At 37.4% G+C, this 25,270-nt stretch overlaps 1 protein-coding gene across 16 annotated transcripts in view; it reads left to right on the top strand.

Annotated features, from left to right (window-relative positions):
• Positions 1-25,270, top strand: part of PPARG (peroxisome proliferator activated receptor gamma) — a 189,552-nt gene that overhangs the window by 132,310 nt on the left and 31,972 nt on the right. For all 16 annotated transcript variants that reach the window (XM_055259414.2, XM_055259413.2, XM_055259410.1 and 13 more), the window contains 3 exons: positions 309-536; positions 1,925-2,094; positions 13,266-13,404. In XM_055259414.2, the coding sequence (XP_055115389.1) occupies positions 311-536; positions 1,925-2,094; positions 13,266-13,404 (535 nt within the window). In that variant the 5' untranslated portion in view covers positions 309-310. The remainder of the gene's footprint in view (positions 1-308; positions 537-1,924; positions 2,095-13,265; positions 13,405-25,270) is intronic.

Raw genomic sequence — 25,270 nt, 5'->3', positions numbered from 1 at the left:
CAATTGATGACTTTCTGTAGAAGATAATGAGAGCAGGCCTGTTGGCAAAAAGGCATTTATATGGATACACTGTATATATCTGCACTGTTTCAGGATTCTCTATTATGATACCTGGGTAAAGGGTGACTTCCTTTCTATCATAAAACAGCCTGGACAGCACTAAGAAGGTGGTTATGTTCTTTTCTGTTGTTGTGAGAGCCTAGATGAGATTACTTTGCCAAAGACTCTTTTCATTTCTGTTTCTGAAACTGTGAGATTGCTGTGTTCTCTAGGACTTAACTTCACTGCTAGTCTATTTTTCCTTTCAGAAATGACCATGGTTGACACAGAGATGCCATTCTGGCCCACCAACTTTGGGATCAGCTCCGTGGATCTCTCTGTAATGGATGACCACTCCCACTCCTTTGACATCAAGCCCTTCACTACTGTTGACTTCTCCAGCATTTCTACTCCACATTATGAAGACATTCCATTCACAAGAACAGATCCAATGGTTGCGGATTATAAGTATGACCTGAAACTTCAAGAGTACCAAAGTATGATGTTTATTTTCACTTTTCAGACTACTAGGACTAGAATTGGACTTATCTCTCAGTAACCCTGTAATCAATAATGCTCCAGAGACTAGAAATCTAATAGAGAAGGCATTCACCATTCATTTATTCACCCATTTGTCCATGAAATATTAGGTATCTAGGAAATGCCAGGAAGGGAGCTGGCCCCAGGTCAATCTTGCCTTCCCCTCCTCCTTCCTCCCTCTCTTCTTTCCTTTCCTGCTTACTTCCTTCGTAGGGACATTTTCTACCTTGATTACACTGCCAGTTGTATCTCAGGCTAAGAGTCCATCATCCAAACTTTGAATTCTTTTGGCCCCTTATAAGTTAATAAGTAACAATTCCAAGTCACCTTGTATGATATAATTTATCTTCACTATATTACTGCTACTACAGTACATTTTTTCTAGTATGTCCTTTCGGAAGTTTATACTGAAACCTACTTTTGAGCACAAGTTTGTTTTAACATTGTAACCTATTGATAAATTTTCATGCCATTAACTAAATCAACATCAAAACATCAGACTCAAGAAAAACTAGAACTGCACTTTTTGAGATAAAATGTATTTCTGTGATGCTATTTCCTTGATTTTTATCATGTGTGGGCTGACATGCTGGTTTTCCAAAGCCACCACTATGTAATTGGTGATCATTACTTGACAAGTAAGAACTTCCTGTATTTCTAGTGGCTTTTAAAGATAAATAATATGCTTAGTTATATTTATCTGCAGTTTTCAGTTAGAGCCTAATATGGAAATTTTGTAGCCCTGAGCCTAACTAGTAAAAGGTAGGGCTTACTTCCATAAGTTCCACCACGCTCTGTCGAAGATTATTTCACAAACCACCTCTTTTGATTGAACACTAATGGTAACCTGGGCTCGTATTTTTCATGCACGTCAAGCTAGGCATACCATGACCTTTTCACAATGGTGTTCCTTCTGTGGTTCTTTTGCAAGAGTTGTTTCAAAGTACTTATAAAATGGAATATTTAAATAAAATGTATAATTTAATATTGTGATGAATACCAAAGACAGAACAATTTCCTAGCAAAATAAGCTTCCTTGTCTCAAATCCTCTATGTTGTCTGTTAGAGCTGTAGTATTGCAGGGTACTGGGGGTCATAGAACCACAGACTTAATTCTCGTTCCCATTTTATATTTACGGGTGAGGCTTAGAGATGTTGTAACTTGCCTGTGATTACAAAGCCTTCTTTTTCTTGCCTTAACTCCAGTGTTTTTTCATGTTCCACTGTGCTTTTACACTGAAACAATACAAATACAGCACAAAGGTGTACTATGGTGGCTTGCCCTGTTGCCTTTTTAGGACTGTTTTCATGGGATAATTATCCTCTCACATGTCTCCATACACAGGTGCAATCAAAGTAGAGCCTGCATCTCCACCTTATTATTCTGAGAAGACTCAGCTCTACAATAAGCCTCATGAAGAGCCCTCCAACTCCCTCATGGCAATCGAATGTCGTGTCTGTGGAGACAAAGCTTCTGGATTTCACTATGGAGTTCATGCATGTGAAGGATGCAAGGTAATTAAAAAAAAGTCTTCTTCAAAGAAACTGTTGAAACTTTATTATTTCATTTCAGCAGAACCCTTTTTTTAGGTGATACAATATATGAATTTTTTTTCTTCATGGAAGATTCTTGCTCTGTCACCCAGACTAGAGTGCAATGGCGCTATCCTAGCACGCTGCAGCCTTGAGCTCCTGGGCTCAAGTGATCCTCCCACCTCAGCCTCCCAAAGGATGATATAATATTTGAAAGCCTAAGAAAGTGGATAAAAGCTGGGCTGCTTTGCCCCACGTTGCTTTCTCCAAATTGATTCTTTGAGACATTGATCTAATTTAATCCTTGCATCTTGCAGATTTTTACAAAAAGGTGACTTCTCCAAGGGGTCATGGCAAGACAGTGATGATCTGACACCAGGATGCAGATTTCCTGCATTCTCTAGTTGTTTGTTTATTTATTTTTTTTTTTGCTATACCATGTAATATTGTATAGACACTAGATTTTACAGATTATTTATATATGCATATCTTTGGATCCCTAGAGCAATCCTGTAAGATTGGGCTTCTTTATGGCCACATTACAGATGTAGAAATTACAGGTTAGTAAAACTTGCCAAGGTCATCCCTTAGTAAGTGGCAGACCTCGGTCTAGACTCTGACTCCTTAGGTGGTGTTGGCTCTCAAAGCAGTGCCTCGTGTTTCCTTATTCCAGCATCAATGTGAGCCACATACACGGACAGGCAAGGAGGTATAACAGTGTGGGAAAGGAGATACTATTTATCCTCATCTCTTTCCTTTGTGAAAAGGGTATTCTGGAAAATTCAGATGTTTAGTAATTTATTGCTTAATTATTAAGAAAATATGTGAATCCACTCATATTTTGATATGCAGTCTTTTAAGATAATTTTAATATACACAACAAAAAAAGTACAATTTATTATATACTCAATGCACAGAATAAACTGTTCATAAATATTCACCTTATAAAATAAACACCTGCTTATTGGGCTTTTTATTCAACATAAAGATACAGAACAACAGTTAGGAAAGCTTTAGGACATCTTGGTTCCTAAATGGATGATGGGCCAAAAAAGGAAACTGATTTTTATTGAATTCTTACTACATGCCAAATACTGTATGAGGTAACGTTTTCATACATCAGTATTTAACCACATCCTACCCAGATTTTCTCATCTATAAAATGATTGTGGCTGAGTGTGGTGGCTCACGCCTGTAATCCCAACACTTTAGGAGGCCAAGGCAGGAGGATCGCTTGAGCCCAGGGGTTCAAGACCAGTCTGGGCAGCATAGTGAGACCCCATCCCTACAAAATTTTTAAAAAATTAACCAGGCATGGTGGCACATGCCTGTAGTCCTAGCTTCTTGGGAGGTTTAGGTAAGAGGATCCCTTGATCCCAGGAGTTCAAGGCTGCAGTGAGCTATGATCACACCACTGCACTCCAGCCTGGGTCACAAAAGCAAGACCCTAACTCCAAAAATAAATAAATAAATAAATAAATAAATAAGATGACACTGAATTAGATGATCTCTAAAGTCCCTTCAATTGAAACAGTTTTTACTCTAAAGGCAACCTAATACAGTGAAAAGGGACAAGCCAGAGGTCAGCTCTGCCACTTTCCAAAGTCACTAGCCAGTCACATACACATTATATCCTTCATCAGGCCCCCCATGGGTAAAATGACTTGGTTAGATTGGCTACACAAGGTCTTATTCATCTCTAAGGTCTATAATTTCAAAATGACACTTTGAAACACTCCTGGCAAGAGATGCTTTCATTTAAAACACTAAAACCCATTCATTCTGTAATTTAAACCAAGTTAAAATATTTATGACCTTATATGAAATCATTGTATTAAGTCAATTATCTAAGATCTTGATGAGTAGTAAGAACATGTCATTTTATTGACTTAGATTTTTTATTGAGTGTTTTGTGGCTTTATTGAGTTTTATTGTTAGATTTAATGAGTTAGAGTTTATTTTTACTGAGTTGGATACCATTTTTGAGTGAGTAAACTGTTGCTAAATTCTGAGCCCTATTTATCTGAAGAAACCATTCTGTTTTGGTCATGTTGATAATTTACAACTATAAATAAATAAAAACAGCATGGTTGGTTTAAGGTTCCACAATAAGTTATTGTTTTCTATGGGCTAGTAAAGCACTTAGAAAACTAAAACCTTTAAGCAAATAGTTCCACCATAATCCTGTTAGTCACAAACTTGTGGAAAGCTAACATTACCGAAAACAGCTGAAAATGGAAAGACAAGAACATTGTCAGTAGTTGGTTATAGTGATAAATCTAAGTTCTGAGGGCACTAAAACTTAAAAGCAAGCAGGGAAGAAGAGTAGCAAAAAGAGAAGAGAGAGGAGGAAATCCAAGTGCCTTCAAGTTAGGATTAGAAAGGGTAGAAAGCAGAGAGGGAGAAAAAATACTTAATAAAACCTGAAGACTGTAGGGGAGTCCTTAACCTATCATAGATTAAAAAGCAAACATAGAAGAAAACTAAGCGTATTGTATACTAACCTGCAGTAATTTGCAAACCATCCAAAATGTGGATTCCAGAATTCCTAGACTAAAATGTAAGGAAGGTTTTACTCACTTGGAAAGGGAAAATAGACATCTACACATTTTAAAGGTAAGAATAAGAAAAATATTATTCTTGGAAAATTTAAACATTTAGTAATATACTACTTAATATGAAGAAAATATGTGAATCCACTTATACTTTGATATGCATTCTTTTAAAATAATTTTAATATACTCAATGAATAAAATAGCATTTATTATATACTGATTACACAGAATAAATTGTTCATAAATATTTACCTTATAAAATAAACCCTGCCTCGGCTGGGGTTTTTATTTGGCGTAAAGATATAGAACAGCAGTTAGGAAAGAATTAGGACATCTTGATTCCTAAATGGATGATGGGTCAAAAAAGGAAACTTTTTTTGAATTCTTATTCTGATTTTTATTGAATTCTTAGTATGTACCAGATACTGTGCGAGGTGCATTTGCATACATCATTATTTAACCACATCCTACTCAAGTTTTCTCATCTATAAAATGATTCAGATGTTATTGGTAGGATGTGGTTACATAATGAAACAATATCATTTGGCTTCTTCAAGTATACATCAGCAGTTCCCAAAGTGTGGCTGGGGCTTGGACCCTTTCAAGGCATCCATGAAGTTGAAACTATATTCATAATAATGATTTTTATTACTTTTTTCACTTTCATTCTCTCAGGAGTGTATGTGGAGTGTTCTGGAAGCTACATGATGTAGGATGATGACATAGCTCTGGTAGCTAATGGAATGTTTGCTTATATGTTCTTGTGTATAATAATTTCTCAGTTGTAATTTCTAGTGTGATAAATGTCAGTAAAGATAGCCCACATAAACAAAATCTCTTTAGGGTCTTCTATAATTTTAAAAAGAGTAAAGGGATCTTGCAACCATAAAACTTTCAGTCTCATTCTGAAGAAATGCAGTTACTCATTCTTTGCTACTTTGAAACTAAACAAAATTGCTGCCACATTCTGAATACTGCTGCATTAGACCAGTGGCTGTCAGTAAAGACATCTCCTTAGCTTATAACCAATACGCAATAAAAAGCCAGGAAAATGGAATTAGCAAATGTGTTTAACTCATCTGCATGTATTTTCTGAGAGGTGTTTTGGAAGCTTCACATTTGCTGTTGTAGTAGAATGTGGGTTATATTCATAATTTAAAAAATACAGTTGACCACAAAGCTGCAGGCTTATCTATGGATTGAAAAGAATAAACACAGCATAAAACAGCTGTTGGTAGATCTTCCTAAACAGTTTTACAATGTAAATGGAACAGGTTTATATTAGTGATTCTTGCCAAAATTCAGTCAGACAGATGAGAATGGGTAGACTGGGTTTGAATTAAGGTGAAATAGTTACAGATTCTTGGGTGTGTTAATATTGCAAACTTAAGTAAAATAAAACCTTTAGCAACTGAAAGATATACATACTTTAGAGCTTGGAAAGCTATAATTTATTTGTTGTTTACATGTTGGACACATTTTTTTCCTTGGTAAGTTCCATCCTATTTTTTATCTTTAGTGAAGGATCATTTTGGAACCATAGCCGTACCTAAAGATATAAGTAAATACAGTCTACCATACAATACAATGTAATCTAAGTTTATATTTCTGTATACAAAAGAATGCCGTGTGCTTGTTAGCCACTTGTATGTCTATTCATCCCTACTTCAGAAAGAGTTTTAATACTTCTCACCTGCCAGTCATAGCTTATTAATCCAACTTCCAGGGGCCAGACTGCTTCATGGGAAAGCCAACTGCAAGCCCAGCACAGGGCTGTTAATTTCATTGTAAAATCAACAACACCATTCTGAGGTCTCATTGTCCCTGATGTTTTGTTAAAATTAAAGCAATTAAGGAGAGATCAAAGAAATTTTTTCAAATGATATGAAAAATTTGTCTGTTACTTTCTAACAGACAAATGTGCAGACATTAGAATAAATATATACACAAAACAATTTTCTCAAATGGTGACTGATGCATCTCCAACACACCACGTCACAGACTTCCTGATCATCAGAAGAGTAAGTTGTTGAAAATGCATTGTTCTATGGACTCTGAAATAATAAAAAAGAGTTTTATTAGAGTGTTTCTTCATCAGTAATATGAAGAAAATTTGGAGAAGCCGGCCTTGTTCTGTAAATCAATAAATAATTTTACAGAAAAGCACTCGATAATATCCTTACATCTTCCTCTCTAGATTCCTTGAGTTAAATGACAAGAAAACACTTGGTTGTCATGAACTCGGTGTAAAAAAAGTAAAGCAAGTTCCAAGATGCATGCTAGGATCTGTGTATTCAGTTCAAGATTTTATTTACATATACAGTGTATAATGTTCAGAATGATTATTCATTGAAAGACCTTGGATCATCATAAAAAATGTGATACACTTTTGAAAGGCATCAGCTGAGTCATGTCAGAAATTTCCATTATAAGAGTTAAACTTAATTCTCTTTTTTTTTGAATGTGTGTCAAAGATTTATTTAAAACCCATTAATGAGGGAAAAGCAGGATGGTAAATCTAGTTCAAAGAAGAACTTGAAGGACCAAGAATGTATAGTCACTGAAAGAAAGAATCCTGAAATAAGATTCAGAATGGTTAATGTTCTACAGGGCAATAAAACCATAACCTTGAGGTTATCTTTTCTTTTTCTTATTATTCTTATGCTTTAAGTTCTAGGGTACATGTGCACAACGTGCAGGTTTGTTACATAGGTATACATGTGTCGTGTTGATTTGCTGAACCCGTCAACTTGTCATTTACATTAGGTATTTTTCCTAATGCTATCCCTCCCCCAACCCTCCACCCCCTGACAGGCCCCAGTGTGTGATGTTCCCCACCCTGTGTCCATGCGTTCTCATTGTTCCACTCCCACCTATGAGTGAGAACGTGTAGTGTTTGGTTTCCTGTCCTTGTGATAGTTTGCTTAGGATGATGGTTTCCAGCTCCATCCATGTCCCTGCAAAGGATATGAACTCATCCTTTTTTATGGCTGAATAGTATTCCATGATGTATATGTGCCACGTTTTCTTAATCCAGTCAATCATTGATGGACATTTGGGTCAATTCCAAGTCTTTGCTATTGTGAATAGTGCCATAATAAACATATGTGTGCATCTGTCTTTATAGTAGCATGATTTATAATCCTTTGGATATATACCCAGTAATGGGATTGCTGGGTCAAATGGTATTTCTAGTTCTAGATCCTCGAGGAATCACCACACTGTCTTCCACAATGGTTGAACTAATTTACACTCCCACCAACAGTGTAAAAGCATTCCTATTTCTCCACATCCTCTCCAGCATCTGTTTCCTGACTTTTTAATGATCATCATTCTAACTGGCGTGAGATGGTATCTCATTGTGGTTTTGATTTGCATTTCTCTGATGGCCAGTGATGATGAGCATTTTTTCATATGTCTGTTGGCTGCATAAATGTCTTCTTTTGCGAAGTGTCTGTTCATATCCTTTGCCCACTTTTTGATGGGGTTGTTTGCTCTTTTCTTGTAAATTTGTTTAAGTTCTTTGTAGATTCTGGATATTAGCCCTTTGTCAGATGGGTAGATTGCAAAAATGTTCTCCCATTCTGTAGGTTGCCTGTTCACTCTGATGATATTTTCTTTTGCTGTGCAGAAGCTCTTTAGTTTAATTAGATCCCATTTGTCAATTTTGGCTTTTGTTGCCATTGCTTTTGGTGTTTTAGTCATGAAGTCTTTGCCCATGCCTATGTCCTGAATGATATTGCTTAGGTTTTCTTCTAGGGTTTTTATGGTGTTAGGTCTTACATTTAAGTCTTTAATCCATCTTGAGTTAATTTTTGTATACGGTGTAAGGAAGGGATCAACAATTCTCTTATCAAAAAACCTTCCTCTCCTAACCATGCCAAATAACTGAGCACTCTGTGAGCCATCCAGCTGTCAGCTAGCCAAGTAGCATTTTCACCCACTAATATTAGTCTTTAAAAAGCAAGAATCAAAAGAGAAGTCAAGGAATATCATAAAATATCTATGATCACAATGGTAAACATCAAAATTTTCACCAACATTTATCAATGAGAACAATTCTATACATTAGCATTCTATTCATCTGTGAAAAAAAATTTTTTTGATATCTGAAGGTCCTCAGAACCCTTTGAGAATTAAAGAGACTTCAACTGCCAGCAAATTCTACATCGGGCATATTCTTTAAGACATTGTCGATCTCACAAGAGGTAGAGAAAACTCTCCAAAACATCAGTGAAACAAAATGAAACAAACATACCTTCAGTTCCAAGCTGTGAGCTGCAGGCACACTTAGCATGTCAGGGTTTTCCCCATGATAGATGCCCAGAGAGGTACAGGGGTGAACATTGCCCCAAAGGCGGATGGCTGTAGCAGTTTTCTGAGGAATCAGTGAGAAGGAGCTGAGTGTAGGGCTTCTGAATTAAACCAGGATTCTCAAAAGTGTCTGAAATAGTCATAAGTCAGTAGCACCCCTGGCTACTGAATTCCTAATTTAGACCTTGTAGGAGTCCCCCAGTTTAAGGTCAAGAAACGAGTTCCAAATAATATCAGCAAGCATGTGAGAAGCTAACCATCTTGAATGACATTCATCAACAACAAGAAAACTGATACAGACTCCCTGCTCTTCCCCTCCCTGGGGAAAGCAAAAATTGGGATTGCCTGATACAGAATATAAAATAGCTATTATGAATTATTTAAAGGAAGAGGGCATAGGCTTGCAACAATAAACTATTAGGAATAACCAGGATGATTTGAAAACCAAGTGAAAAAAAAGTGAAGCTTCTAAAACTTAAAAGTATAATTATTGAAATAAAAATTCAGTGGAAGGGTTAGATAGCTTACTGGACACAGCAGAAGAAAAACCTGAAACTGAAAGAGATATGCAAAGAAACTACCAAGAATGAAACCAACAGTGTCTTAAAGAATATGCCCTATCCAGGATCTGCTGGAATTTGAAGGCTTTTAGTTCTTGAAGGATTCATAGGATCTTTGAATATTAAAGAGGTATGTCTTCTTCACTGATCAATGGAAGAGTAAAGTGCAGAACTGTTCTCACTAATGAACTTTAGTGAGAAATGTTTGTTTTTACTTTTGCCAGTGTAATTATATATTTTCATGTTATTTTGCTTCTGTTCTGATTTTTACTTTGGCAATCAATATTAGTAAGTAGTGAGAAGAAGATGGAAAATAAAAGAGAGGCATTCAGAAATGTGAAGGCTAGAATAAGAAAGTCTAGTACTTATCTAACTGGAGTCCAGTACTGATGAACATGTGAAGCCGTAATGCAGAAACAACATATCCAAGAAGATAAATGAAAATAAATTCATGCCCAAACACGCTGCGGTTAAACTGCCAAATACTAAAGACAAATAGGGAGTATAAAAGCAACCAAAGAGAAAAGATAGATCACCTTAGAAGTAAATTGACAGGAGACTTCTCAACAGCAAAATGGAAGCAGAAGCATAATGGAATTCAAAGTATTAAGAGAAAATAACTGAGTACTCGGTAATCTCTCAAGAATGACAGTGAGCCAGGCGTAGTGGCACACGTCTGTAATCTTAGGCCTTTGGGAGGCCAAGGTGAGTGGATCACTTGAGGCCAGGTATTCAAGACCAACCTGGCCAACTTGGCGAAACCCCATCTCTACTAAAAATAAAAAAAAAAAAAAAAAAAAAAAAAAAAATTAGCCAGGTATGGTGGTGCATGCCTGTAATCCCAGCTACCCAGAAGGCTGAGGCCCAAGAATTGCTTGAACCCAGGAGGTGGAGGTTGCAGTGAGCTGAGATATCACCACTGCACTCCAGCCTGAGCAAGAGAGCGAGACTCTGTCTCAAAACAAAAAACAAAACAAAACAAAAAAAAAGAATGAGAGTGAAATGAAATATCTATTGGTTGAAAAAACAAAAATACTGAAAAAGTACATTTCAAGGATACTAAGCCAAACAGAGAAGATATTTGAACATCTGTAACACACAACAGATTAATATCTAGCATATTTATAAAAAAGTCTAAAATTCAATTTTAAGGAAAAGACAATTAGAAACTGGGAAGTGAAAAGCCAGGGACATACAAATCAAGATTTAAATTCAATTTTATACATTTTAGATTGTCAAAATTAAGAAGTCTAACAACACCAAATGTGGAAGGGACTTCAATTTTCATAAAGCGCTTGTGGGGAGTGTAAATTGATAGCCACTTTGGAAAACAATTTGGCATTATCTTGTAAAATTTTAATATTCACACATTGTACAACCCAGAAATGCCACTTAAAAATATTTACAGGAATATTTAGAGAAACTCTTCTCATAATAGCAAAAAATTGACATTTCAAACGTCCATCCGCATACAAATAGGTTAATAAATTATAGTATAGTCATACAATGGAATACTATATATTTATGAAAATTAGTAAATCGTAGTCTTTCACTAACAAGAACTTAAATTTTAGAAACCTCATACCAAATTTTAAGTGTCCCAAAAAACTACATATAGCATAATACCACTTAATAAAGCCTCAAAACAAGCAAAATTAAATAGTATATTATTTTGTTTTACATAGTAGGTGATAAGGCTGTATTTTCTTCCTTTTTTTTTTTTTTTTTTTTTATTTTGAGACAATGTCTCACTCTGTCACCCAGACTGGAGTGCAGTGGTGCAATCATAGCTTGGTTTACTGTAGTTTGACCTCCTGGGCTCAGGTGATCCTTCCATCTCAGCCACCAGAGTAGTAGCTGTGACTGCAGGTGCATGCCACCACACCTGCCTAATTTTTGTGTATTTTTTTATAGAAACAGGGTTTCACCTTGTTGCCCAGGCTAGTCTCGAACTCCTGGACTCAAGCGATCCATCCGCCTCAGTCTGTCAAAGTGTTGGGATTACAGGTGTGAGCCACCACACCCAGCCTATATGTTCTTAAAGATCAAGGAAATGACAAACCCAAAATTGAGAATAATGATTATTTTGTCAAGCTTATTGCCTTTGTAACATCTCAGTCACAATTTGGAATCACAAACTACCAGAGATGGAAGTGCTTTCTCATTTTATAGTTGAAAAAGGTGAGGCCCAGAAAGGAAGTTACGTGACATCTGTATTAATTCCACAAATTTTAATTTAGCACTATCATAGGCATTTGGATTCCATCCAGGGGTATAAGAGACTATTCCTGCCCCTGAGGAGCTTATAATTTTAATTGAGCAGTGAGGGAGGGGCAGAAAATAAACACTTAAACAATAATAAGTAAATTCTGTGGTGTGTTAGAAAGTCATAAGTGCTATTGGAAAGAAGAAAAACTGGAGCAGAGTAAAGAGGATCAAGTGTTCCAGAAGAGAGGTGGGGCAGGGACAGGCCACAGCATTAAATAGGTTGGCTTAGCCCCATTGAGAAGGTGAGACACAAAACTTGAAGGCGATGAAGGAAATGGGCAAGTGTGTATTTAGAGAAAGCTTTCTTCTTGAGGAAAGAAAGAAGTCAAGAGTGATTTCAAGGATTTTGGCTTGAGAAACTGGGAGGATGGTGTTGCATCTGCTGAGATGGAGAAAGCCGCAAGTGAAGTGAGTTTGTAGGGGAGGATCAGGACTTCAATTTGGACAGGCTGGCTTAGAGATGGCTATTAATTATTTAAATGAAGCTGTCAAGTAATCAGAACATACTCATCCAGAGTTCGAAATGGAAGTTTGGAGAAAGTTAAAATGCATGTTAATGACCAAAGCAATAGTAATGCAGTGTTTTTTTGCACCAAACAGGGCCAGATACATTTGAAAGAATTAGCAATTAAGTTTTATGAAGATGAACACAATAGAAATGAATAGGAATATGATGAACCCAAAAAATGGAGTCAGAAAACATATCCCATTCGATTTTTTTCAGCTCTTTCCAAAGACGTAAATATAGCAGAATATTCAGTTGGCCTCAAATTGACGTATTTGACATTTTGAGATAGCAGTCGATTTTGTGAGGATTTATCTGATTACTTCTCATGTTATTCCCATAGTTTCTTTCTGTCTGTAAGCCACAACAATGATGGGGCACACTTTCAACAACATAAATAAGCAAAACAAATTCTGCAGGAAATTATGCAACATAGAGAATTCCAAAAAAATTATCCACATGTGGATTTTTATTGGCCCTGATCATGCTTTAGAATGAAATGATTATAACTTTGCCAGGCTGCTTAGCACAATTACAAAGGCTGGGGCATGCTGTTGGAATGATTTGCAGAGAGACTTAACTGATTACATGGTGTTTTATTTGCATTACATTAAATCCAGAGCACTTCTTAGAGCATGCTGAAAACCAAATGTAGAGCCAAGATCCAATGAAAGCCGCAGCTGGATGTGGTCAGTGTCTAAGAGCTAAAAAAGGGACCTGGAGATCCTCTGGTTCTTTATTTTATAGCAAAGAAAATTAAGTTCCAGAGAGGTTAAGTGACTTGTCTAAAGTCACCAGTGACAGAATTGTATCAAGAACCTGCCTTTTCTGATTCCCAGGCCAGTATACCTTTCGCTGTAGGTTGCTGCTTCCATGTGTCATAAAGACTTAAAATTTGCTTCTTTTTTATATATATATTATATATATATATATATATATATCTCTTTGCAGGGTTTCTTCCGGAGAACAATCAGATTGAAGCTTATCTATGACAGGTGTGATCTTAACTGTCGGATCCACAAAAAAAGTAGAAATAAATGTCAGTACTGTCGGTTTCAGAAATGCCTTGCAGTGGGGATGTCTCATAATGGTAAGTAAACAGTCATCACCATATACTTTATTATTCTCATTATAGCTGCCAGACCAGTGGACACTAAAGCCACTGCCAAAAATGTGTACAGTTTTTCCACCAAATACCAGAATTTAGAATATTGCATGCCGATAAAACATTTCTCATTTAGGTCAGTGTTTTTAATGTTTTATTATAGAACCTTTCTCTCTGTGTTTGAGCATCTGCCATGAGGAGAGAAGAGACTTGAAAAATCTGGGGGATGATGGGAAAAACTTTAGTGTTAGAACAAATATAATGATCATCATGATTAACTTTTATATTGCTTCATGCATTAAAAACAGAATTAAAATTTACTTTTGTGTATCAGTAGTGTCTTTCTACTTTAAATGTAAGAAAATCCTGAAGATGTCTGGGTCTGAAATTTTAAATGGCATATGAGAATTTAGACTCATTTAATTTTTTTTTTTTTTTTTTTTGCTGTTTATTATACAAAGACGAGTATTCCTTTCCTTCACTTCAAGGAACGTCCATGAGTTGAGGAAAGGGTAAAACAAATTATTTTTATAGTTCTGCAAAACTTCAAAGCCATAGAAACATAAGAGAATAAAACTTTCTACTTTTGAAACCTGTGTCTAAAGTCAAGCTTATGACTTTGGGTGTCAACTTAAGGGAAATGATGTAGAAGACCTGAGAAAAGACCCATTATTTCATGATCTGTGGAACTAACTCAGTAAGGTCCTGGAAGACAAACATGTTTGAAAAAATAATTCTTGGTCACTATTTGGTTCTGATTGGTTGCCTGGCTGACAAAATAAATTTTAGGTGTAACTTGATAGTATTATATGTGTCTAGTATTAATCAGTTCTTTTCAATGCACTCAAGAAATAAAAAATGCCAACATGATCAAATTAAATTTGAAGTTTCATTTCATCAGCTATCCTATTTTTTCTTTCTTTTGTTTTCATCTTTCTCAAAACTGATCTAGTAAGAAGGCAGTCTTCATCTATATGCACTCTAGAGCATCTGAGAAAATTAAATTTTTGCTCTATCATGCAGATATTTGGTTTTCACAGTGGAAACCATCAAGATATTTGAGAGTCACTCATTGATTAATAACCTACCCTTTAAAAATAGTTCACAAAATTCTATCTGTATGATTACTATGGGTCAGTTCTTCTAAAGGCAAGAATGTATTTTGAATAGAGCTATCAGCAGTACTGAACAGGATGGAAATTTGGTCCAACTTTCCTCAACAATTGACTACATCTGCTGTATACAACTGTAGTCATGGATTGCAAAATAATTTGCTGGTTCAGTTCCATCAGTTTCCTTTTTATTTCAGACCTCATAAAACATAAGGGCAAGCTTCCAAGTCAAGGGTTGTATTTTAGGTGATGCAATCAAGTTGCAATAAACTTATTTCATCTTTATGAAGAAATCATTGACTTTGAGGTCATTATCACTGAGACAGCCTAGGAAAGCATGCCAGTTCCGCTTTTAACACTATTTTTTGCCTATTAAAAAAGTATCACTTCACACATTCATGTAAAATATAATTCCTGTTACTTATAGGCAATGCATACATTGATGTAAGATATATTTCCTGTTGCTTACAGGCATTGCATACGTTTACTTAAAATCAATCTCCAATTGCTTATTGTTTATAGGCAAATATTATTTAAACCCCAACCTATATAGTATGGATTATACAATTTTCTCCTCTCATAAAATCAAAGAAAGCTATCATAAACTTGATAGGTCACATTTTGACTTCATATGACAATTTATTTTATTTCTAGAGGGTCAATCTTGATAGGGAGTGTTTGTTCAGTTCTAGCAAAAGCAAGAAAATATAGGAATTAAGTGTCATGACATCAGAGACTTAGGCAGTTCAACACTTCAAAAATTGCAAACATAGCTAAGAAAACCTCAGAGGTTTTTATTTATGGGAGTTTGTTTGCTGCACAGAAAAGAAACATCAGACTAACAACAAGGTTTTGATTAGTTTTGCCTGTTAGCTGCATGAAGAAAACATTTCTAAATACAAAGTTTTCTAGGAAGTTGAGTCACTATTTAAAATCCATTTCTTTGACCAATGTGAAGCCAACAGAGTTTTCGTTCATATAGAATGCCTTTTTATCAAAAGAGGCTCTGAGTGTTATACCAAAATCAGCACCCAGCTGTTTTCAGTATGTGCAAGAAAACATGAACGTCCCCCAAAGCAAATGTACTCCATTCTGTGTTAACCTTATTTCTGCTCTCTGGTCTCTGATTAGTCTGGTTGATGAATGTAGCTTCCCCTTTGGCCATGCACTCACAGCTTTGAAGGAGGCTTCTGAAGGAACTGGTAGGGAACCCTAGGGGCTCTTGCTAATGTTGTTGGATAGTCACTGAAATCAGTGATCACCATGTCCTTTCACTTTGAAAATTCTATGATTCTGTATAATCAAACAACCTAACTCACTGGATTTTTCACTTTTCAGCCAGCTATTCTGTGTCTTGCAGTGCTCTGGTCTTCACAAATATGTAGGCACCTGGCATGTCAGTTGCCTGAATTTGAAAGTTTTCACCTATATGTTTTGGTCCCGTAAAAATAAAAATATAATTTATATATCTGAATCAGGTCTATATGTTATGATCAATTGCTCAGCAATTTCAGGCAGTTGGTTTGATGGTTATGTAGTGATGTAGCCTGAGAGCAGAAATCCAGAGCCTCTGGGCTAGAGAAAGTATAAATGACATCCTAGGCTATGTAGGGTTACAGCTCTTCAGAAGGAACTTTCATTTTCATTGTGACACATCGCCTACATGTTGTAGAAGAACATAGTTTCAGAATTCTTCCAGTTAGAAACATAGTTTCTCAAATATTCACTTTCAGCATTGGGTAGAAAAAGTACCCAGGTGATGGACTGATTGATATGTTTCAGAAATATGTTTTTTCCTGCAAGTAATGAAAATAAACACACGTTCTTAATTATTTTGGTCATTTAACAACCCATCATTTCTAGACCATGGGTTAATTCCACCGATTGCTCAGAAGCCTTCCTGAGTCATCTCAAGCACAATCAATTCACTACTGTGTCTAGACACTGCCCTTAGAGGAAAGCTCAAAATGAAAATGAAGCAGAAATACAGACCCGCTTCCTAGGCCACTCAGCAGTGCATGTAACTTACCAAGTGATCATTGCATCAACCACTCTTTGTTAGTGAAGCTGGTGTCTGCAGAATCTTGATAAAAAGACTCATAGATAATGTTGCTTCTTTAGTCAGATGGGCTCTTGCACGCATTTTTATAGTTTTTCAAAGTAGTCATTTTTGTTTTAAAATCTTGCTGCGAAGTCCTTTATAGTAATCACATTTTAAAAATATGTCTTCTTTATTTTTTATTTTTTATTTTTTTTTTGAGACGGAGTCTCGCTCTGTCACCCAGTCTGGAGTACAATGGTACGATCTCGGCTCACTGCAACCTCCACCTCCTGGGTTCAAGTGATTCTCCTGCCTCAGCCTCCTGAGTAGCTGGGATTACAGGTGCCCCCAACCACACCCAGCTGATTTTTGTATTTTTAGTAAAGACGGGGTTTCACCATGTTGGCCAGGATGGTCTCGAACTCCTGACCTCAGGTGATCCGCCCACTTCAGCCTCCTAAAGTGCTAGGATTACAGGCATGAGCCACCACGCTGGCCTTGTCCTCTTTATTTTTAATAAAATTATTTAGTCATTAAGAATTTTGGCTAGTGGGCTGGGCAAGGTGGCTCATGCCTGTAATCCCAGCACTTTGGGAGGCTGAGGTCAGAGGACCACTTGAGCTGAGGAGTTCGAGACCAGCCTGGGAAACATGGCAAGACTCCATCTCTACTAAAACTACAAAAAATTAGTCGGGCATGATGGCTTGCGCCTGTGGTTTCAGCTACTCAGGAGTCTGGAGTGGGAAGATCACTTTAGCCCAGGGGGTGGAAGTTGCAGTGAGCGGTGATCGCACCACTGCACTCCAGCCTGGGTAACAGAGCAAGACCCTGTCTCAAAAAAAAAAAAAAAAAAAAAAAAAAAATGTTTGACTAGTGAATAATTTATATTCAGAGCTCTTTTTAATGTATGAACTAAATAATAAAATAGTAAGTTTAGGCTAAGTGCACTTTTTATTTTTAAAATTTTCTGTATTTATTATTACTATTTTTAGACATGGAGTCTCCCTGTGTTGCTTAGGCTGGGCTCACCTCAGCATCTGGAGTTGCTGAAACTACAGGCATGTGCCACTGCACCTGACCTATTTAAGAAAATAATCTGGAGAAGAATTGACATGTTATTTATGAATCATTCAGTTAGGTTTTCTCTATAACATTGAGATTTTGTTAAAAATATGTTTTTCATAAATTTAAAAACTATTGAAATCTTAGCTTTGCTGACTAGGATGTCTTATTATATAAATGAGAGAGAGTTTGTAATTTAAAAAAAAAAACTGACAACTTTCAAAATAGTTTCTCAGTGGCTTCATAAAAATCCAGAGAAAAGATTTCACAAATTTTTGTGACACTCAACCTTTTTTTTTTTTTTAATTATACTTTAAGTTTTAGGGTACATGTGCACAATGTGCAGGTTTGTTACATATGTATCCATGTGCCATGTTGTTTTGCTGCACCCATTAACTCGTCATTTAGCATTAGGTATATCTCCTAATGCTGTCCCTCCCCCCTGCCCCCACTCCACAACAGTCCCCGGACTGTGATGTTCCCCTTCCTGTGTCCATGAGTTCTCATTGTTCAGTTCCCACCTATGAGTGAGAACGTGTAGTGTTTGGTTTCCTGTCCTTGCGATAGTTTGTTGAGAATGATAGTTTCCAGCTTCATCCATGTCCCTACAAAGGACATGAACTTATCATTTTTTATGGCTGCATAGTATTCCATGGTGCCACATTTTCTTAATCCAGTCTATCCTTGTTGGACATTTGGGTTGGTTCCAACTCTTTGCTATTGTGAATAGTGCCGCAGTAAACATATGTGTGCATGTGTCTTTATAGCAGCGTGATTTATAGCCCTTTCAGTATATACCCAGTAATGGGATGGCTGGGTCAAATGGTATTTCTAGTTCTAGATCCCTGAGGAATCACCACACTGACTTCCACAATGGTTGAACTAGTTTACAGTCCCACCAACAGTGTAAAAGTGTTCCTATTTCTCCACATCCTCTCCAGCACCTGTTGTTTCCTGACTTTTTAATGATAGCCATTCTAACTGGTGTGAGATGGTATCTCACTGTGGTTTTGATTTGCATTTCTCTGATGGCCAGTGATGATGAGCATTTTTTCATGTGTTTTTTGGCTGCATAAATGTCTTCTTTTGAGAAGTGTCTGTTCATGTCGTTCGCCCACTTTTTGATGGGGTTGTTTGTTTTTTTCTTGTAAATTTGTTTAAGTTCTTTGTAGATTCTGGATATTAGCCCTTTGTCAGATGAGTAGGTTGCAAAAATTTTCTCCCATTTTGTAGGTTGCCTGTTCACTCTGATGGTAGTTTCTTTTGCTGTGCAGAAGCTCTTTAGTTTAATTAGATCCCATTTGTCAATTTTGGCTTTTGTTGCCATTGCTTTTGGTGTTTTAGACATGAAGTCCTTGCCCACGCCTATGTCCTGAATGGTATTGACACTCAACATTTTTAAGGCAGTTCTCTCAGTGCCTTGCAAACAGCAGCTCTAGTGTATATTGAGAAAAGGAAAAATGTTGAATGGCAAATAATAGATTTCAACTTTAACCTATTCCTTTTTATTATTATTAATTATTTTTGAGACAGAGTCTCGCTGTGTTGCCCAGGCTGGAGTGCAGTGGCGTGATCTAGGCTCACTGCAAGCTCCACCAACCGGGTTCACACCATTCTCCTGCCTCAGCCTCCTGAGTAGCTGGGACTACAGGCACCCGCCACCATGCCTGGCTGATTTTTTGTATTTTTAGTAGAGACAGGGTTTCACCGTGTTAGCCAGGATGGTCTCGATCTCCTGACCTCGTCATCTGCCCACCTCAGCCTCTCCAAGTGCTGGGATTATAGGTGTGAGCCACCGCGCCTGGCTAACCTATTCCTTTTTTTTCTTTAGTCTTCTTGGTTGTGTAAAGAAAAATTACCCAAATCTTAACTTTCAGAAAAGGTAACAAAATCGTAATGCCTGTGGCAGTACATGTTTGCTCCAGCTGCCCTGTCCCTCTACACTGCGTGGACTCCAGAACCGCCCATGTTGGAGACCACCTCCTTTCTCCACCCCTGCCCACTTTCCGCTCACAATTCAGGCAAACTCTGCATTTTGCTGTTCCTGGAAAATGGCTTATGCTTGGATACCTCTGGGCCTCTGTTGATATGTTTGTCTGTTCCCTGTGGAAATTCTACCTGACATTCAAGGCTGCATTCAAATGCCTTCCTTCCCATGAGACTTTTCTGATTCCCTGCTCTTCCTTTTCTATGTGTTTCATACCTTCCTGTGATATCACATTCTGCCTTAAAAAGCAAGAGAGTGATCAGATACATATTACCAAAAAAAAAAAAAAAAAACTACCGATAGCAGTAAAAATGATAGAGAAAAGACTGGAATTGGGAAATCCATCTGAAGACCAATGCAATATTAGGAAATAAGACATTGAGAAGGGTGAGAAGAAAGGAAATTGAGAGAAATATCAGAGCAGTGACCAATGAATAAAAGCGCCTGAAGGGAGAGAGGTTGTCAAAGATTATTTAGGATATCTAATTTGGGTGATAGAATGAATTAACCAAGAAAGGAACACAGGAATAAGAGCCGGTTTGGAGGAGAAAATTTTAAATTCAGTTTTATATTGTGTTAGAGATGCCTATGGAGTATCCAGCAACTATGTATAGAGGAATATAGGAGGATGTGAAAAATAAGGCTCCAAATTTCAGTAAAGAGAGAGCAGGAATCATCAGCACCCATTGTAGGTTAGAGAGGTCATACTAGGGACCACAGAATACAAGCTAAGGGAGAGGCACCATCAGAGAGATCTGGAGAGCAGCTGGCAGAACGTTAGAGGACCCAGAACAGCAGGAACCAGGACAAGAAATTTTAGAAATAAGAGGGTGGGGATGGTCGCCGGCGTTAAAGGCTGGGAGAATACTGAAGAGCTCAAGTCTATTGAGAACTTAGAAGAGGCCATTATTTCTGGCCGAGAGAAAAGCATTCAGGATTTTTACAAAGTTTCGGTAAATCCCAGTGAGCCCAAAGCTAGATTGCAGTAGATCGAGAAGTGAATAGAAAGTGACAAACACAGACGGAGTGAAAACAACTCTTTCAGTAAGTTCAGTGGTGGAGGAAAGATAGCTTAAAGAGGAGGCAATAGTAGAGTCAGAACCTTCAACCTGGGCAGAAAAGCCAGAGCCAGTACAGAGAGATACACTAGAGAAAGACTCATCTGTGTAATATATCCAGTCTCCCCTACCAGACATGTCCTTTCCATCCTTTCCCCCAGCCCCATCTGTGTAGCAGTGTCACATCAACCAAGTGTTCAGTGAATGAATTAAAGGATGTCAGAAAGACTTCAGGGAATCAGAGATTGAGTTAGAAGGTGAGCTGGTGGTGTTTTGCTCGTCTTCATTTTTGAAAGAAACCTAAGAAAGTGTTTAAATGTCCTCTACAAATAGTGTGAAAAATGGTACCTCTGCATAAAAATAATTTAATATTAGTGCTAAATTTGCTCCTTGTTTTACTTTAGAGGAACTACAAAAGGATAGTTATTAGATTGCCAAATCCTGTAGAACCTCCAGCAGGCACAAGTTGTTTTTTTTCCCTCAAGAAAGAGAAGTGAGCCAAGCATGGTGGTGCATGCCTGTGGTCCCAGCTACTCAGGAGGCTGAGGTGAGAGCATCCCTTGAACCCAGGTGTTCAAGGCTGCAGTGAGCCAAGATCATACTACTGTGCTCCAGCCCGGGCAAGAGAATGAGACCCTGTCTCTTTAAAAAAAAAAAGAAAAGAAAAGAAAAAGGATGGAAGGAAGGAAGGGAGGGAGGGAGGGAGGAAGGGAGGGAGGGAGGGAGGAAGGGAGGGAAAGAAGGAAGGAAAGAAAGAGAGGTGAGCCGGGTGTAGTGGCTCATACCTGCAATTCCAGCACTTTGGGAGACTGAGTCAGGAGGATCACTTGGGCCAGGAGTTTTGGCGAGATCCCATCTCTACCAAAAAATAAAATAAAAATTAGCTGGGCATGGTCATGCGTGTCTGTGGGTCCAGCCACTTGGGAGGCTGAGGCAGAATGATTGCTTGAGCCCAGAAGGTTGCAGTGAGCTATGATCATGCCACTACACTCCCACCTGGGTGATCGAGAAAGACCCTGTCTCTAAAAAAAAAAAATTTTTAAAGAGAGATGGGAAAACAACTTATTGGCAACAGCACGTGTTCTTGTTTATATGCAACAAACATATAAAAAGTAGAAAAATTGACCATAAGACATAGCCTTACTAATTTTCAAAAGCCTGATAATGATTGCAAATTCATCCCTTAGATGTGGAAAGACAAAAGTAAGACTTATCTTATTTCATTCTTTTATTTTCTATTGATTTATTATTTTGAAAACCTGCTTTAATTAACCTTAGTAATTAAGTAGCATTTGTCTTTAATGCTCCTACAATTAGGTAGATGTTTTAAAAACATGCCGATTAATTGTTTCTTAGCATTATACCCAGATCCAAAAAGCAGGACATCTAACTATTCCATGTGCTTGGTGTTTGTGTGTTCAGCAATATCAGTACTAAATACACAATACAGAATCTATGACATGCTAGTAGTAGCTACATTCAGCCCAATAGAAGTGTGTTATATAAAGGAATGCTAATATGCTTTCCCAGAAGTTAATGAGTCTCTATCAAACCCAGTCTTCCTGAAGGGAGCCTATCAGTTCTGATATTGATAATTTTTTTTACCAAGATACCAGATTTCTCTGTAGGTGATGAATTATTCCAAATAGGAAGCTATGTGCCAGTGTTCTGGAAGTTGCTCTGTGTGACAGGTGCCAGATCTGTAGAACAGACAGAATGTATTTTTTTCGAGCCTCAAAAACTAGACAAATACTGCTTTTAAAAAGAGAGCAGAGCATGTTCTTGAGTACTATGTAGACATTTGTAGAACTTTAGAGCTAAATTTAGAGCTAGAGGAAGGAAACTTTAGAATCTTCTTTTCTAAGTTACTCATTCAGTAAATAAATCAGTTGAAGACCAGAGAAGTTCAGTAATTTTCTTAAAGCCACATAGCTTGTTTGTCACTGAGCTGAAACTAGAAATTAAACTTCCTGACTGCATTCAGTGCAGTATTCATTCCCTTGCTTTCCAGAGAGGCCAAAAGTTCTCGCTCAGTGACTCACAGTAAGACATGAAGCATTTTCCTTTTAAGATTAATCAGCAGTGGTAGAAGATTTGGAAAAATACACTTGTATATGAGTACACTCAACCTTTATAGTTCTGACCCCCAATCCAGAATGTTCATCTTCTATTTCTAAGCTCTCACTTCAGTCTTGCAGGAAACACCTCCCAACCTCCATTGCTTTCCTCCTCTTGGTTGTCAGATTCTCCACATAAAGGGTAGAACCTGAGGCTCAAGAATTACTTAACTAAAAAACACCATCTCACAAACAACTTAAAGATGGAAAGATAGAAATAGAGATAGGCAGACAGATAGACACATAGATTAGGTTTTCAGATTCTGTTCTTTCTCTGTGGGAGAGAGGTCAGCGTGCCATGACTACCAACCTGGTCTAGAACCCACAGCAGCCATAGTTACCAAGACCACAGCAATAAAAGCTGTGTTTGTTAAGCATTGCCATGTGCCTAGCACTGTGTTAAACACTTCCTGTACCTCCTCTCATCACCTCACATGAGGTAGATAGGTACGATTATGTGGGACTCAAAAGCAACGAAATAATAAAACTGGCTTTTTTCCCCTTAAAAAAGGTATGTGTGCCTCAGCTGAAAGACAAAAAAAAAAAAGTAGGCAAATAAAAATCCTTGTTTTCTGTACAATTTCAAATTTGTGTATGTTTTATGTGAATTTCATCTCACCAAATGGGATCGATTTTTCATTCCTTTTATGAACCTCTGGTGTATAAAAATGCTAAAAATCACCTATATAATTGGTTGCACTGGTAATTAAATGGAACCTAATTTGTAGCATGGGCATTTAACAATACAGATAATTTATTCACTAGAGTTAGCCTTTGGGGGGAACTTAAACTTATAAAAATACATTTTAGTGAGATTATAGCAGAGGGATCTCACTTTAATATATCCTAATTCTAAAATGGTTTTTAGGGGTATTTTTTGGTTATATTTGTTAGGTGATAGAAAAGCAAGACTAGTAAATGTAGTAAGTGGCTATCTTTGGCTGTTTATCCATTTAAATTAACTTTTTTGATTACCCACTAGGAAAAAATTGCTTTTATAGGTGTGTAAAGTTTTGCATATGTTTATAGCCTCTTACCTGTAAAAACTGAATCAGAGCTTAGGACCATGCCTGGCACACAATAGTCATTCAATAATTACTCCTTGAATAAAGAGACAGTATTGTGTGGTCTGTGAAATAACGAAAGTTCAGGAGCAGCAGATAGTTGGTGATTCTAGTCGCCTCTATTTTGTTATAGGATAACTGATTTTCTCGGAGTTTTACGCCAGAATTCCTTCTTTTAATACGCCTTCTTCCTTAGTGCTTTTCTCATGATCATTTTCCCAAACTTCCTAATGGACATAGTGTCTCATTTTCTGTCTGTTTTTAAACCTGATATTTTGGAGTTTAATCCATCAAACATTTATTGTTAATCTACTATGTGTATTTTGTTACACCTAGGAACAAAGATGAGAAAACCTGTTACTCATATAATTTATATTCGAGTAGAATAACTGATATAAACCAACGTCGTAGTATAGTAACAGTTTAATACATGAGCTAATGTATGCATACAACAGGAGCCCAGCATTTAGGAAGTTTTTTATAAACTGTCCCAAACCCCAGGTTTTTTATATACTCCTAATTGAGTGGATGGATGGCCCATCAAAATGTCCCAGGGAAGACATACAATGTCAGAAGTTACCGAGTGACTCTGGTATGCTCTGCCTCCCCTACCCTCCCCACTCCTCAGTTGGGAACTACTGGTGAACAAGAAATGAACATAGTACAGCCATCCCTCTTTACTCCCTGGGATTGGCTCCAGGACCCACTCAGATACCAAAATTCCTAAATGTGCAAGTCTCTGATATAAAATGGCATAGTATTTGCATGTAACCTACACATACCTTCCTGTATACTTTAGATCATCTCTAGATGACTTATAATATCTAATATAGTATAAATACTGTATAAATAGTTCTTATGGCCAGGTGTCATGGCTCATGCCTGTAATCCCATCTCTTTGGGAGGTGGAGGCAGGAGGATCCCTTGAGCCCCAGGAGTTCGAGACCAGCCTGGGCAACATGGTGAAACCCTGTCTCTACAAAAAAATTAAAAATTAGCCAGGCGTGGTGGCACACACCTGTAGTCCTAGCTACTCAGGAGGCTGAGGTGGGAGAATCGATTGAGTCCAGGAGGTCGAGGCTGCAGTAAGCCATGATTGTGCCACTGCACTCCAGCCTGGGTGACAGAACGAGACCCTGTCTCAAAAAAAAAAAAAAAAAGTTGTTATACTGTATTTTTTTATTTGTCTTACTTTTTAACATTGTTTTATTTATTTATTTTAGAGACAGAGTCTTGCTGTCACCCAGACTAAAGTGTAGTGGCTCTATCATGACTCACTGCAGCCTCAAACTCCTGGGCTCAAGGGATCCTCCTACCTCAGCCTCCCGAGTAGCTGGGATTAGAGGCACACGCCACCATGCCCAGCTAATTATTTTTATTTTTATTTTTGTACAGACAGGGTCTCTCTAG

Source organism: Symphalangus syndactylus, chromosome 21 (assembly GCF_028878055.3).
Source record: "Symphalangus syndactylus isolate Jambi chromosome 21, NHGRI_mSymSyn1-v2.1_pri, whole genome shotgun sequence".
NCBI lineage: Eukaryota > Metazoa > Chordata > Mammalia > Primates > Hylobatidae > Symphalangus > Symphalangus syndactylus.
Note: the sequence above shows the minus strand (reverse complement) of the source record. Positions and strands in the feature narration are given on the sequence as shown.